Source organism: Sinocyclocheilus grahami, unplaced genomic scaffold (assembly GCF_001515645.1).
Source record: "Sinocyclocheilus grahami isolate Dianchi unplaced genomic scaffold, SAMN03320097.WGS_v1.1 scaffold3.1, whole genome shotgun sequence".
NCBI classification, from domain to species: Eukaryota; Metazoa; Chordata; class Actinopteri; order Cypriniformes; family Cyprinidae; genus Sinocyclocheilus; species Sinocyclocheilus grahami.
Window position 1 is genome coordinate 1,503,626 of NW_015505182.1, and position 13,038 is coordinate 1,516,663.

Sequence of the window (13,038 nt, forward strand, 5' to 3'; positions counted from 1 at the left end):
AGGCCTGGATGGCCTAAACTAAATTTCCTTAATTTTAATGAAAATAAAACAGAAGTTATACTGTTTACGCCGGGAGGTACTTGTGAATCATCAGATTTGGACCTTGGTGAATTGAAACTCCTTGTGAAGCCCTATGTAAAAAATGTAGATGTTATCATGGATTGTGATTTTAAATTGGACAAACAGATTAACTCTGTAATTAAATCTAGTTTTTTCCAATTGAGACAACTCACCAAGGTGAAATCTTTCCAGTCTTTTAAAGACTTTAAAAGAATCGTTAATTATATGCTCCCCTTTGGACATATTTTTAGGAAATTTGGTATTTCTTTTCATTGTTATGTAGATGATACGCAAATTTATCTGCCTTTGAAACGAAAAGATACTTGCTCTTTAGCGCCCCAATTGCAGTGTCTTGAGGAAATTAAGGCCTGGATGGCCTAAACTAAATTTCCTTAATTTTAATGAAAATAAAACAGAAGTTATACTGTTTACGCCGGGAGGTACTTGTGAATCATCAGATTTGGACCTTGGTGAATTGAAACTCCTTGTGAAGCCCTATGTAAAAAATGTAGATGTTATCATGGATTGTGATTTTAAATTGGACAAACAGATTAACTCTGTAATTAAATCTAGTTTTTTCCAATTGAGACAACTCACCAAGGTGAAATCTTTCCTGTCTTTTAAAGACTTTAAAAGAATCGTTAATTTTTTTAGTTCAACTCGTCTGGATTATTGTAATGGCCTCTATATAGGTATTAGTCAGGCCTCTCTCTCCAGACTGCAGATGGTCCAGAATGAGGCAGCTCGCTTGCTGACGGGTACACGAAAGCGGGAACACGTCATACGCGTTCTCGCCTCTCTTCACTGGTTACCTGTCCATTTTAGGATTCAGTTTAAGATGTTGGTATTTGTTTTTAAATCTCTTAATGGTTTAGCACCTAAATATCTGTCCGACTTGATCAAGCTGTATGCTCCGCTAAGAACACTATAGGTCTGCTGACCATTTGCTTTTAGTTGTCCCACGGATAAAGTTGATGAGCAGGGGTGACCGAGCATTTGCAGTGGCGGCCCCAAAGCTCTGGAATAGTTTGCCCCTCTACATTAGACAGGCTCAAACACTTGCTGCTTTTAAATCTAACCTAAAAACTTATTTTTATAGTCTGGCGTTTGACGCTACGTGATAGCTGCTTTCTTTTATTGTCTTTATGGTGTCTTCTTGTCTTCTTTTGTGTTGTTGACTGTTTGTATCATTGATATTTTTATTCTTTTATGTGTGTACAGCACTTTAATAAACACTTGCTGTTTTTTTAAAAAGTGCTTTATAAATAAACTTTGACTTTTGACTTTAACTAATTAATAATTATAAAATCTTCATAGGCTCCCCTTTATGAAAGCTGAAATAGATCATTCTGTTTCAACTTTCATAAAGCAATCTAAGGTTGTCTAATCAAAATACAGAACATGAAATAACCTAAAATTATGAACAGTCATGAACATCAACAATACAATCAAATGCTGTGTCTGTGAAGTCATTATTGACAATTCATAATTATTTCTATGTGATGCATTGTGCTGACAAGCATGTTTTTCACTGCATTTTACATTATCCATTTTTTTTTTTTTTTTTTTTTGCTTAGATTTTACTTACGTAAAATATAAGCTGAAGTTCCTTTCTCGGCTCTGATACAAGAACCCTCTACAGACGAGTGTCAAGGGCATTTCAGCTGTCAGGTATTTAAGGCTCTTCACAAAGGCCGTGATTCCAGGCTCAAAGCTGGAGATAATACAATGGGAAGCAGATTAAAGAGGGGTTAACTGCAAGTGATTAACTGCATTATCTGCACTGTGCAGCAGATTACCTGCCATCGCTAACTCAGAACCACACTGCATGGTGAAAGGGATGATCCGAATTAGCCAGGTTTTGTTGTTGGAAATGAGATTAGGTGAATTGTGTGTCTCGCAATACACAGATGTAGTTTTGTCTGTGTGTGCACAAGAGCCTGTGTGTTTGGTAGATGACAACAAAGCACAAATCCTTCCATTAAGACCATTTGGGAGGAGCGAAAAGGAATCTTTTGAATCCTTATAAAAGATGGATCACTTAGAAATTGATTGAGGGAGGCTTCATCTGGTCATTAACCAAGAGAGAATTTACATCGATACGGGTTAGACTTTATTTTCTTGCGATGCTGCAGTAATCTGCGAAGGAAATAACACAACTGATTTAAGCTTTAAGGCGTTATAGCGTTCTCGGTGGAGTGGTTGCCAGTTTCAAGCAAGATGAAGCAAGTACCAGAGTTTCAAGAAGACTTCTACATCCCCATCTCTTTAGATATCAACAACATCTCAGCTTACAGCCCTTTTTTGGTCCCCCAGGACCACCTGGGAAACCAAGGCGTATTCATGGCCATGTCTTTCTTTATGTTCTTTATTTTCGTCGGAGGGACTTCAATCAACATCCTTACCATTGTTTGCACAATTCAATTCAAGAAACTCAGATCTCACCTTAACTATATTCTTGTTAACCTTTCCATTGCCAACCTGTTCGTGGCCATTTTTGGTTCCCCGTTATCATTCTACTCCTTCTTTAATAGGTACTTTATCTTTGGGGCGACAGCATGTAAAATTGAGGGCTTCCTTGCAACGCTTGGAGGTAAAATGCAACAAGCATCCACATTATTTTAAAGCTTCTGTGTTTCAAGCTTCTGTAGTTCATTGTAGTTCACAGATAGTTTCAGTAAACTGTTTTTCTATTTTTGCAGGAATGGTGAGTTTGTGGTCTCTTGCTGTAGTGGCATTTGAAAGGTGGCTGGTCATTTGCAAACCCCTTGGGAACTTTACCTTCAAAACCCCTCATGCCATAGCTGGCTGCATACTTCCTTGGATTAGTGCAATGGCAGCTTCACTCCCTCCACTGTTTGGCTGGAGCCGGTAAGTCCCACTGCTCCTAACACACTGATAAAAACAAAGCCACAGTGCCTCCCTCCACTTAACCTGAAGAAAGAAAACCAACACCTAGCACCTTTTTGCTCCACTCCTAAACAACTAGTTCAAGTCTAGAAGTGAAATCCTCACTCTGTTGTCTGTGCCATCGATTTCACTGAGATCTCTCCTCTTACAGGTACATACCTGAAGGTTTGCAGTGCTCCTGTGGACCTGACTGGTATACCACTAACAACAAATACAACAACGAATCCTACGTCATGTTTTTGTTCAGCTTCTGCTTTGCGGTTCCTTTCGGCACCATCGTGTTCTGTTATGGCCAACTACTCATCACACTCAAATTAGTGAGTACAATTTGTATTTCCCATCAAAAGCTGCCCCAGAATGAATCATTTTAGTGAAATGTTTCGAGAAAAGAGTTAAAGTTTGGGTGAGGAAAATAATTTTATTGAACAACACAGTGTTGTTTTTTAGATATTTCTATAAAAATACAAAAATTAATTGATTTAAATAAATATTAAGACCACAAAACCATATTATTTTCTGTTCATTTCTGTTCTTTATTTCAATTGGAAAACCTTAGCCACATGAACATTCAAATTATAAAATTAAATGGTATAATAAAGGTAGGGTTTATACTAACACTAAATAACATTTATTATGTATTTTTTTACATGAACAAATGATATATTTCTTTCATTGCTCTGCCACACTCTTTAAAGGGATAGTTCACCCAAAAATTTAAAAAAATTATGTTTATCTGCTTACCCCCAGGGCATCCAAGATGTAGGTGACTTTGTTTCTTTAGTAGAACACAAACGGAGATTTTTAACTCAAACCGTTGCAGTCTGTCAGTCATATAATTGAAGTGGATGGGAATCACGGCTTTGAGAGTAAAAAAAAAACATACACAAACAAAACCAAATTAAACCCTGCGGCTCGTGACGATACATTAATGTGTAAAGATAAGTTTCAGCAAGAAACTGAACAGTATTTATATAGTTTTTTACCTCTGGTTCACGCAATGTCCGAACTGTCCTGAGTGCGTTCTCAACAGCAGGCACGTGTGGCATCTTCTTGCTTTACGGCGGATCGCAGACTTATAAGTGCATTACCTTCACATATCTCTCAAGTGGACCATTGACACTCCTAATTGAGATTGTAGATAGAGTGTCAATGGTCCATTTGAGAGATAGGTGGCGGTAATGCACTTATAAGTCTGCGATCCGCCATAAAGCAAGAAGAAGAAAAGGATGCCTCACGCGCAGGCTGAAGAAGAAGATGCGAACGCACTCAGGACAGTTCAGACATTGCGGTGAAAATCAGAGGTAAAAAACGATATAAATACTGTTGTGTTTTTTGAACAGATCAATCGTTTTGTGTCTTTACACATCAATGTATCGTCACGAGCTGCAGGGTTTAATTTGGTTTTGTTTGTGAATGTTTTATGACTCTCAAAGCCGTGATTCCCATCCACTTCAATTATAAGACTGACAGACTGCAACGGTTTGAGTTAAAAAATCTCTGTTTGTGTTCTACTGAAGAAACAAAGTCACCTACATCTTGGATGCCTTGGGGGTAAGCAGATAAACATAAAATTTAAATTTTTGGGTGAACTATCCCTTTAATGCTTTGGGATACGCATTGCTCGTGTCCACTAGATGGAGACTGTATATGGGTTATTGTAGTGCTGGTCACGTTGCCAGGTGCTCTAAAATCCCTTGTTTGTTCTACCAGGCAGCCAAAGCTCAAGCAGATTCAGCTTCGACCCAGAAGGCAGAGAGGGAGGTGACAAAGATGGTGGTGGTGATGGTGTTCGGCTTCTTGGTATGCTGGGCACCATATGCTAGCTTTTCTCTCTGGATAGTTTTTCACCGTGGTGAAGCATTTGATCTGAGAATGGCAACCATACCATCCTGCCTTTCTAAAGCCTCTACAGTGTACAATCCTGTCATCTACGTCTTAATGAACAAACAGGTATGGCATTATGTGCTAAGTGGAGATTTGAAGTATTGTTGAAGTTTGTCCCCACAGGGCTACAGTACCAAATGCCATGTTCACATGGCATGACTATCACTTCAAGTAACATGTTCTGCTCTTTTCTTTTTAAACACAGTTCCGTTCCTGTATGATGAAGATGGTCTGTGGCAAAAATATTGAGGAAGATGAGGCCTCAACTTCATCTCAGGTCACCCAGGTCTCATCTGTTGCGCCAGAGAAATAAACCCATTCTCAATGTAACCTCATCCTGTGGACAGAACCACTGTGGCAGTGAAACAATTTTACAACGATTGTAAATAATAAACATAGACGCAATAGGAATTCTCGCTTTTAATGTCAACATTTTTGTAACTTGGTCTTGGCTTGCTGAACCAGTAGAATTAGTAGAAGTTAACTGTTATCATTAAAAATGTACAATAAATGCAATGAAACAAAGAATTGTGTTGTTAAATGTATCAGTTGAAGAGTAGTGACGTACAATGGTTAACATTTAGTCATTTAGCAGATGCTTTTATCCAAAGCGACTTACAAATGAGGACAATGGAAGCAATCAAATCAACAAAAGAGCAATGATATGCAAGTGCTATAACAAGTCTCAGTTATCGTAATGCAGTACATGTAGCAAGGATTTTTAAATAATATAATAAATAAAAAAGGAAACAGATAGAATAGAGCAAGCTAGTGTTAGAGGTATTTTTTGCTTTTGTTAATTGGATAATAAATGAAAAGAAAACAGATAGAATACAAAGAGATTAGAACGCTAGTGTTAGTTAAAAAAAATTATAAAGAAAACAAGCAGCAAATGAATAGAGTGCAAGTCTAAAAGGGACAAGTGTTTTTTTTTTTTTTTTTTTAAGAATAGAATTAGAATTGAGGTTTATATATTACATTTGTCTTATTTCTTCCTGTTTTAAACAGACTGATGTAGTGAGCACACCATTTTACCACAACTAAAACATGATAACAGAGAAGTATCTCATATATCTGGTTGTAATCAAGTCCGTAGCCCTTCGGTTATGAGTAATGGAGTAACACATCCAAGGATGGTCTGAAAAATAAAGTCAGAGTATTATCTGGTATGCAAAACTACTTTGCATTGAATTGCTGCACTAATATTTCATGATTTTTTAATTATTGGACTAATAATTAATCATGAGAATTTATGTACATTGGTTTTCAATGTGTCATTGCTCACGTCACTGATTTGTGTATGCATGCTTTATACTCACCTTAACTTCTTGTACTTCATCCAATAAGTAGATCACTTCCAAATCAAGAGAAAAGTGCAAAGAAAGAATGTGAAGTTAGCTTTTTCAATTTTCAAACCATCCTAACACAGTCAAATCATGAGCAAATCAACTTGGTAGTTCATCTAGAAATTAAAACCACAAATGATGTTAGAGAAACAATGAGCAGTAAAAGCAAAGTTTTGCCCATGTTAGATTAACATCTATCGTATGGATTAATTTCATTCAAATGTATTTTAAAAAAATAGACATTCAGCACTATATACCGTGAATATAGCAGTTGTCCAATGGCAGGCCATGTGAGACCAAACTATTCTTGAGCTTTCGTTGAGAATTCAGTTGTATATCCGAGTTCTGCTAGTAGTGAACTTTTGCCAATCACGAATAGTTCAGAACTAGCGGAATTCCAGACATACGACTGACTGAGGGCTGTCCCATGATACTTTCTGATCCATCTGTTTCTGAAAAACATCCTTTTCAACTACATCACTGAATATCTGTGATGTACACTCTGATAGCAACAAAACATCACAATAGTGACCCTTGATTCTTAATCCCACCAAAGCATAGATATTAATTCCATTAAGTCCACTTTTAAAGAAAATCTAAAAGATCATAATGAACAAATACCTGATCTGAATAACATACATATCAGTACAATTCTTAAAAACAAGGAAACAACTGGTAGAGTAAAAAAAAAAAAGTTTACAGACTGCTCTTGTCTTTGTGTTGGCTCCATCCTCATACTGGTTTGGTCTGTTCACGTCCTAGCGTTCACTTCCTCCTGCTCCACTTTGCCACAATAGAAGGAGAAGCAGATGACTGAAAAAGAAAGAAAGAAAACGCCTATCGTCAGAAACAGGGAGAGATTAAAACTGACCTCATCAAGATTTTCAGATAAACCCTGCTTTCCCTAAACTGAACCATCAATCCAGTGGGATTAGGAAGGTTTGGGCGGCATCCTTGTCAATACTAATTAGGATCCTGTGTGAAGGGTACCTGGGTACCCCAGTTGTCCCAATAAGCTGATTTGGACTTGGACTGTAACCTAGATGTCTGACTTACCCTGCACAAAACATGATGAGTATGATTGAAATTGTTTTGAACTGGCACGAAAGAGTAATGATTAAAAGTTGTTGGGCATAAACTGTGGAACTGTGTTTACAATGACACTGATATCATTGAGAAAATGTTCATGTCCTTTATTAAGACTTAATGAAAGACTTATACTCTGTAAAGTATTCAGTCAAGTTGTGCAGTCATTTTAACATTATTTATGACTTAGGTGAACCTGCAGTATATATTGAAACGGCCTAAAATCTTTGAAATTTGGAAAAAGTAATTACAGCTTCTTTAATGAAAAGAAAGAAAGAAAACGCCTATCGTCAGAAACAGGGAGAGATTAAAACTGACCTCATCAAGATTTTCAGATAAACCCTGCTTTCCCTAAACTGAACCATCAATCCAGTGGGATTAGGAAGGTTTGGGCGGCATCCTTGTCAATACTAATTAGGATCCTGTGTGAAGGGTACCTGGGTACCCCAGTTGTCCCAATAAGCTGATTTGGACTTGGACTGTAACCTAGATGTCTGACTTACCCTGCACAAAACATGATGAGTATGATTGAAATTGTTTTGAACTGGCACGAAAGAGTAATGATTAAAAGTTGTTGGGCATAAACTGTGGAACTGTGTTTACAATGACACTGATATCATTGAGAAAATGTTCATGTCCTTTATTAAGACTTAATAAAAGACTTATACTCTGTAAAGTATTCAGTCAAGTTGTGCAGTCATTTTAACATTATTTATGACTTAGGTGAACCTGCAGTATATATTGAAACGGCCTAAAATCTTTGAAATTTGGAAAAAGTAATTACAGCTTCTTTAATAATATTAATATCCTTTGAACCACATACACCTAAAAACATTTTTGTGCTGAATGTTGCATGTGTGTTTGTGTGCGTGTGAGTGCGGAATATAATAGAATAGAAGCTACGTAATAGATTCTATGCAGTATATAAGGAATGAATGTGCAAATGAGCAGTATTTGTGCAATGCGCCAATTAATACAATCTACAAACAACTTAAAATAATGTAAAGATTCTTTACTCCTGCAGTAGGCAGCAGGGGCCATTATACAAAAAACATGCTGTAACTCTAGAATCCTGTTTTATTTCTTTATTGCCATTTCAGTTTTTTAAACTTTATTTTTTATTGTAAAACCCATAATGGAACCTTTCTATGCATTTTTTGAAACCTAAAAAGCAGAGTTCTACTGAGCACCAGAGAGGATTCTGATATTTTTACAAGCCAGGCCACTCTAATGCTGTTTTTGTTTCAGAAAATGCCATGTTTTTACTTGCAATAATTATCTTATGCATGTTTAATAAAAGTCACTCTTGACACACTGTCCAAGAAGCTTCAGTCAAGGGCAAAAATGATCTGTGACCTAAACTTAACATTTACTTAAAACTTAGAAAGCATCAAAGGGCGCTGTCATCTTAAAATCACTCCTGTCTCGGTCATGCCAAATGTCGCCGCACACTGTTTTGGTTTACCTGTGATGGCTTCAACAATCCTAGGAAGGAACAGTAGCTTAGGCCTCCTGTAAGCCTAATGAATGAGTCTTGGTTCTGCTCCTGATACCTGTTTTGACCTCAAAAATTCTCCAACCTGTAAGCCAGGGCATCCTCCTTTTTCGCATATAAAAGCATTTTGACAGGAGCCCGAAGTCTGTCGGTGCGAGTTGGCCAGAGACAACAGATAGTACAAACATAAAGGCCCAGACCTTTACAACAGCCAGGTAACTACAGGTTTGGGCTACACAACAACGGCCAACAATGGCAGAGCAGTGGGGAGATGCAATCTTCGCAGCCAAGCGAAAGGGAGATGAAACGACGAGGGAAACAATGTTTGTATATACCAACAGCAATAACACCAGGAGTGAGTCTTTAGTATTTTTTTCTGTATTATTTCTCAACACATTGTAATTTGAAAAACAGAGATATTCTGTTAACAATAAAGCCATGTGAAAATCTTTGTGGGCTTAAAACTGTTTCAAAATAGTGACAAAGTAATAGGAAAGGAATTTTTTATAGTCAGTCTTAAACTTCAAATGTTTGTTTTTTGACCTGCCAGAAGGAACATACAGGACAAAGAACAATTTCAGACTGATAAATGGGAAGCTTTAGAAAAATGAGAGTTGGTTGCAATGGCTGTTAAGTGAGAACTCCTTCAAGGTGATATCACTGCTCTTTGTTTCTCATTTCCAGATCCCTTTGAGGGACCCAACTACCACATTGCCCCTCGATGGGTGTACAACGTAGCAACATTATGGATGTTTTTTGTGGTCATTGCCTCGACCTTCACCAATGGCCTGGTGCTGGTGGCCACAGCCAAATTTAAGAAGCTCCGTCACCCTCTTAACTGGATCCTGGTCAACCTCGCTATAGCTGATCTAGGAGAGACTCTTTTGGCTAGCACCATCAGTGTCATCAACCAGATTTTTGGCTACTTTATCCTCGGACACCCCATGTGTGTTTTTGAAGGCTACACCGTGTCTGTATGTGGTAAGTTACTGCCCAAAGACATAATTGTTCACAACTACAGAGAAATGCATTGGACCAAAGTTTAATATTTGACATTTTTGAAACTTTGTCAGGTTTTTCATAGTATCTAACAACACAATCAACAGGTATCGCTGGTCTGTGGTCTTTGACGATCATCTCTTGGGAAAGATGGGTGGTCGTCTGCAAACCATTTGGAAATGTCAAGTTTGATGCTAAATGGGCATCTGCTGGTATCATCTTCTCCTGGGTTTGGTCTGCTTTCTGGTGTGCACCTCCAATCTTTGGCTGGAGCAGGTAAAATCCATTATTAAATCATCTAAATGAATGATTTGACAGCATTTGACATTTGACAGCTAGGTGTATATTCATTGAACATAAAATTATTGAATTCTTTGGCTGGTACGACAAGCATGTAAGTTCCACACAAGCTAAAATGTGGATCTTCCGATCGATTATCTTTTCAAAGATTCTGGCCTCACGGTCTAAAGACCTCCTGCGGGCCTGATGTCTTCAGTGGAAGCGAGGACCCTGGCGTCCAGTCCTACATGATTGTCCTGATGATCACCTGCTGTATCATCCCTCTGGCCATTATCATTCTCTGCTACATTGCTGTGTGGCTGGCCATTCATGCTGTAAGTTGTCTCCTGGACTGCTTTCAGAAGTTTTTCCCGTTTGTAAAAAGGCACTAAGCATCTATAATTTCTTTCCAACAGGTCGCCCAGCAGCAGAAGGATTCGGAGTCCACACAGAAAGCAGAGAAGGAAGTGTCCAGAATGGTGGTTGTCATGATCCTGGCCTACTGTCTTTGCTGGGGACCTTACACGTTCTTCGCCTGCTTTGCTGCTGCAAACCCAGGCTATGCCTTCCACCCACTGGCAGCAGCCATGCCTGCCTACTTTGCCAAGAGCGCCACCATCTACAACCCCATCATTTACGTCTTCATGAACCGACAGGTAGGCCAATACTGTTTAACAGAGCTCAGACCTTGAGCACATTGAGAAAACTTTGCAAAATAATCCTGATTTGTCTTTCTTTGCAGTTCCGTGTATGCATCATGCAGCTCTTTGGAAAGAAGGTGGATGATGGCTCCGAGGTGTCCACATCCAAGACAGAAGTGTCCTCTGTGGCTCCTGCATAAATTGCACACCAGATCTCAGAGCAAACGTCTTGACTCCGACATGGGAAAAAAAGATGACAATAGGACTTTTTATATTCCTTGTTTACCCTCACCGTATCTTGATGATTCTGCTTCCAGATATTTCCCTTGGAGTGATGGATGTTGCATGACAGTGTGTGTTAACATTACTTTCTCAATGGCCCTGTAACATAAGATCCACAGGAACGATGTTACAGTTTTTATGGTAATCATTTGTCACACAATCATTTGTCCACTGGCTATTCAGAAGGTTGTGCGCATATATACAGCACTTCTTTGTGGGAATGTGACACTCAGTGTTGATTAATTAACAGCGAAAAGAACTCGCCTCATTCTAATGTACAATTCTGCTGGATGGCAATGTATTAACGATTTTTTTAAGCCATCTTGCAAGAAAACAAAAATGACAAAGAAATGTTTGATAGATAGATGCCTGCCCATGTACAGCATGTAATATGGTTCTATTTTTTTCTTTGATGAAAATAAAAAAGCAGCAAAATAAATATTTCGTCTTTCATTATTAGACATATTACAAGAATTAAAATGATCATATTTTATATTTAAATATTTAATGCTGACTTATATTCCCCTGGCATTAAATTTCAATCAGTCAATCAATAACTAGTCAACACGCTACAAGGATGTTACAGCTGCTGAGGAAGTGACTGTAAATTTGACATCCTAATTATCCGTGACAATCCATCTCTATATGTTTTTCCTATTTTGGAAAGTCTTGGAAATCCAATAGTGGATTTGTCTTTTGCAGCTGAAGTTATTGGGAATGGAAAAACAATATTTGCTATGGTCTCCTACGTCTGTGTTCCAAACCTGGAAATGTGAAAAGAGTCCATTATCTTGTTTCAAATGGTCTTGTCTCTTAATTCAATTTTACACGTTTCCCATGTTTCACTGAAATCCCTAAGACAGCCAGACAAAATCCACTTAAAAGAAAAGAACTTTCAATTCAATATGTTTTATTGTAGGCTACAAGACAGGATTGAAAGTTTAAAAGTCACTTAGAAGTCTACAAATAAGAGCAAGTCAATTGCAATTCCCCCATTTAAGCCTAAGGGGGCTAAGCAATTTCAATTGAAATGTGACACTAAAAGCACTTCTTATCTAAGGAAGATTAACCTCGAACTAAGGTCTTACCTTTTTAATTCTGAGTATCCATGTGCCCCTGTGTGTGCATGAGTGCAAATGTAGAGTATGCATGGACGTGTGCTTTCATACCAACAGTTAAGGCCCATAATTTCACATGCAGATTTGGGTGCACTTCCTGTACCTCCCAGCTAGCCTTAATTCACTTCACATCAGAAAGTTACAAGGAAAATCTTTATGATGATGAGCTGCCAGTTTGATGAATGTGATTTTAACCACAAAAGGAGACATAAAAAGCAAAGGAAGGGCCAACCACCAACCACGAATGTTGTAACATGTACAACCACTGCAATATTTATTATTTCTGGTCACATTTCATTGAAAATGAGAATGGGATTTGACATTAACCATGATTCAATTTCGAATTTTTTGATCTCCAGGGTTTTCAAAATGGCAGAGTGGGCCTTTGTGGCCTGTGCTGCCAGACAACAAGGGAACGACACAACGGGTGAGTCTGTTTTCATCTATACCAACACCAATAACACAAGGGTACTTCACCAATTTGATCTTCAGGAAACTGCTGGACTTCTATATATTATGAATAAGTAGAAGTGGAAGATAATATATGTATATAATTATAATAATATATATGTATAATAATGTCTCATCTGTTCACAGATCCATTTGAGGGACCCATCAGTAAAGTTGGAATAGTCTTGACTGTACATATTTAGCTAAAACCCCATTGTTTACTTTCCTGGGAAATGCTGAACTCAAGTTGAACAACATTTGGTAAGACCTAAAGAGATTTATTTGCAATACAATTTTGCTTGAATGTCATTCAAATCTTTTATAAAATTTCTCATAAAATTAGGGAAAAAAAGGTCATATTTGTTTCATTGTTTTCTGAAGGAAAAGAATCATGCAGCAAAATGATGCATTGTAGTCTTGCTTTCAATATTTCAGTTGTCTGAACTGTTAACAAATTGTTAATAGAAGTGTGTTCCCTCTCGGTCCAT

The 13,038-nt window shown here is 37.8% G+C and overlaps 2 protein-coding genes and 1 long non-coding RNA gene across 3 annotated transcripts; 2 read left to right on the top strand and 1 right to left on the bottom strand.

Moving 5' to 3' along the window:
- The first annotated feature begins 2,106 nt into the window (after nucleotides 1-2,106).
- LOC107563511 (blue-sensitive opsin) lies at nucleotides 2,107-5,450 on the top strand. Its single transcript, XM_016248443.1, has 5 exons — nucleotides 2,107-2,653; nucleotides 2,763-2,931; nucleotides 3,122-3,287; nucleotides 4,681-4,920; nucleotides 5,060-5,450. The coding sequence occupies exons 1-5, from the start codon at nucleotides 2,281-2,283 to the stop codon at nucleotides 5,165-5,167; spliced, it is 1,056 nt and encodes a 351-aa protein (XP_016103929.1). The 5' UTR covers nucleotides 2,107-2,280; the 3' UTR covers nucleotides 5,168-5,450.
- A 340-nt stretch (nucleotides 5,451-5,790) lies between these two features.
- LOC107563818 (uncharacterized) lies at nucleotides 5,791-7,016 on the bottom strand. The gene is made up of 3 exons (XR_001606150.1): nucleotides 6,458-7,016; nucleotides 6,174-6,208; nucleotides 5,791-5,992 (listed from the first exon to the last, which is right to left on the bottom strand). It is a non-coding gene; the product is annotated as an uncharacterized lncRNA (long non-coding RNA).
- Nucleotides 7,017-8,920: 1,904 nt separating this feature from the next.
- On the top strand, nucleotides 8,921-11,279 carry LOC107563418 (red-sensitive opsin). The gene is made up of 6 exons (XM_016248333.1): nucleotides 8,921-9,136; nucleotides 9,466-9,762; nucleotides 9,888-10,056; nucleotides 10,229-10,394; nucleotides 10,476-10,715; nucleotides 10,802-11,279. Exons 1-6 carry the CDS (start codon nucleotides 9,034-9,036, stop codon nucleotides 10,898-10,900), a joined length of 1,074 nt encoding a protein of 357 aa, XP_016103819.1. The 5' UTR covers nucleotides 8,921-9,033; the 3' UTR covers nucleotides 10,901-11,279.
- Nucleotides 11,280-13,038: the final 1,759 nt, after the last annotated feature.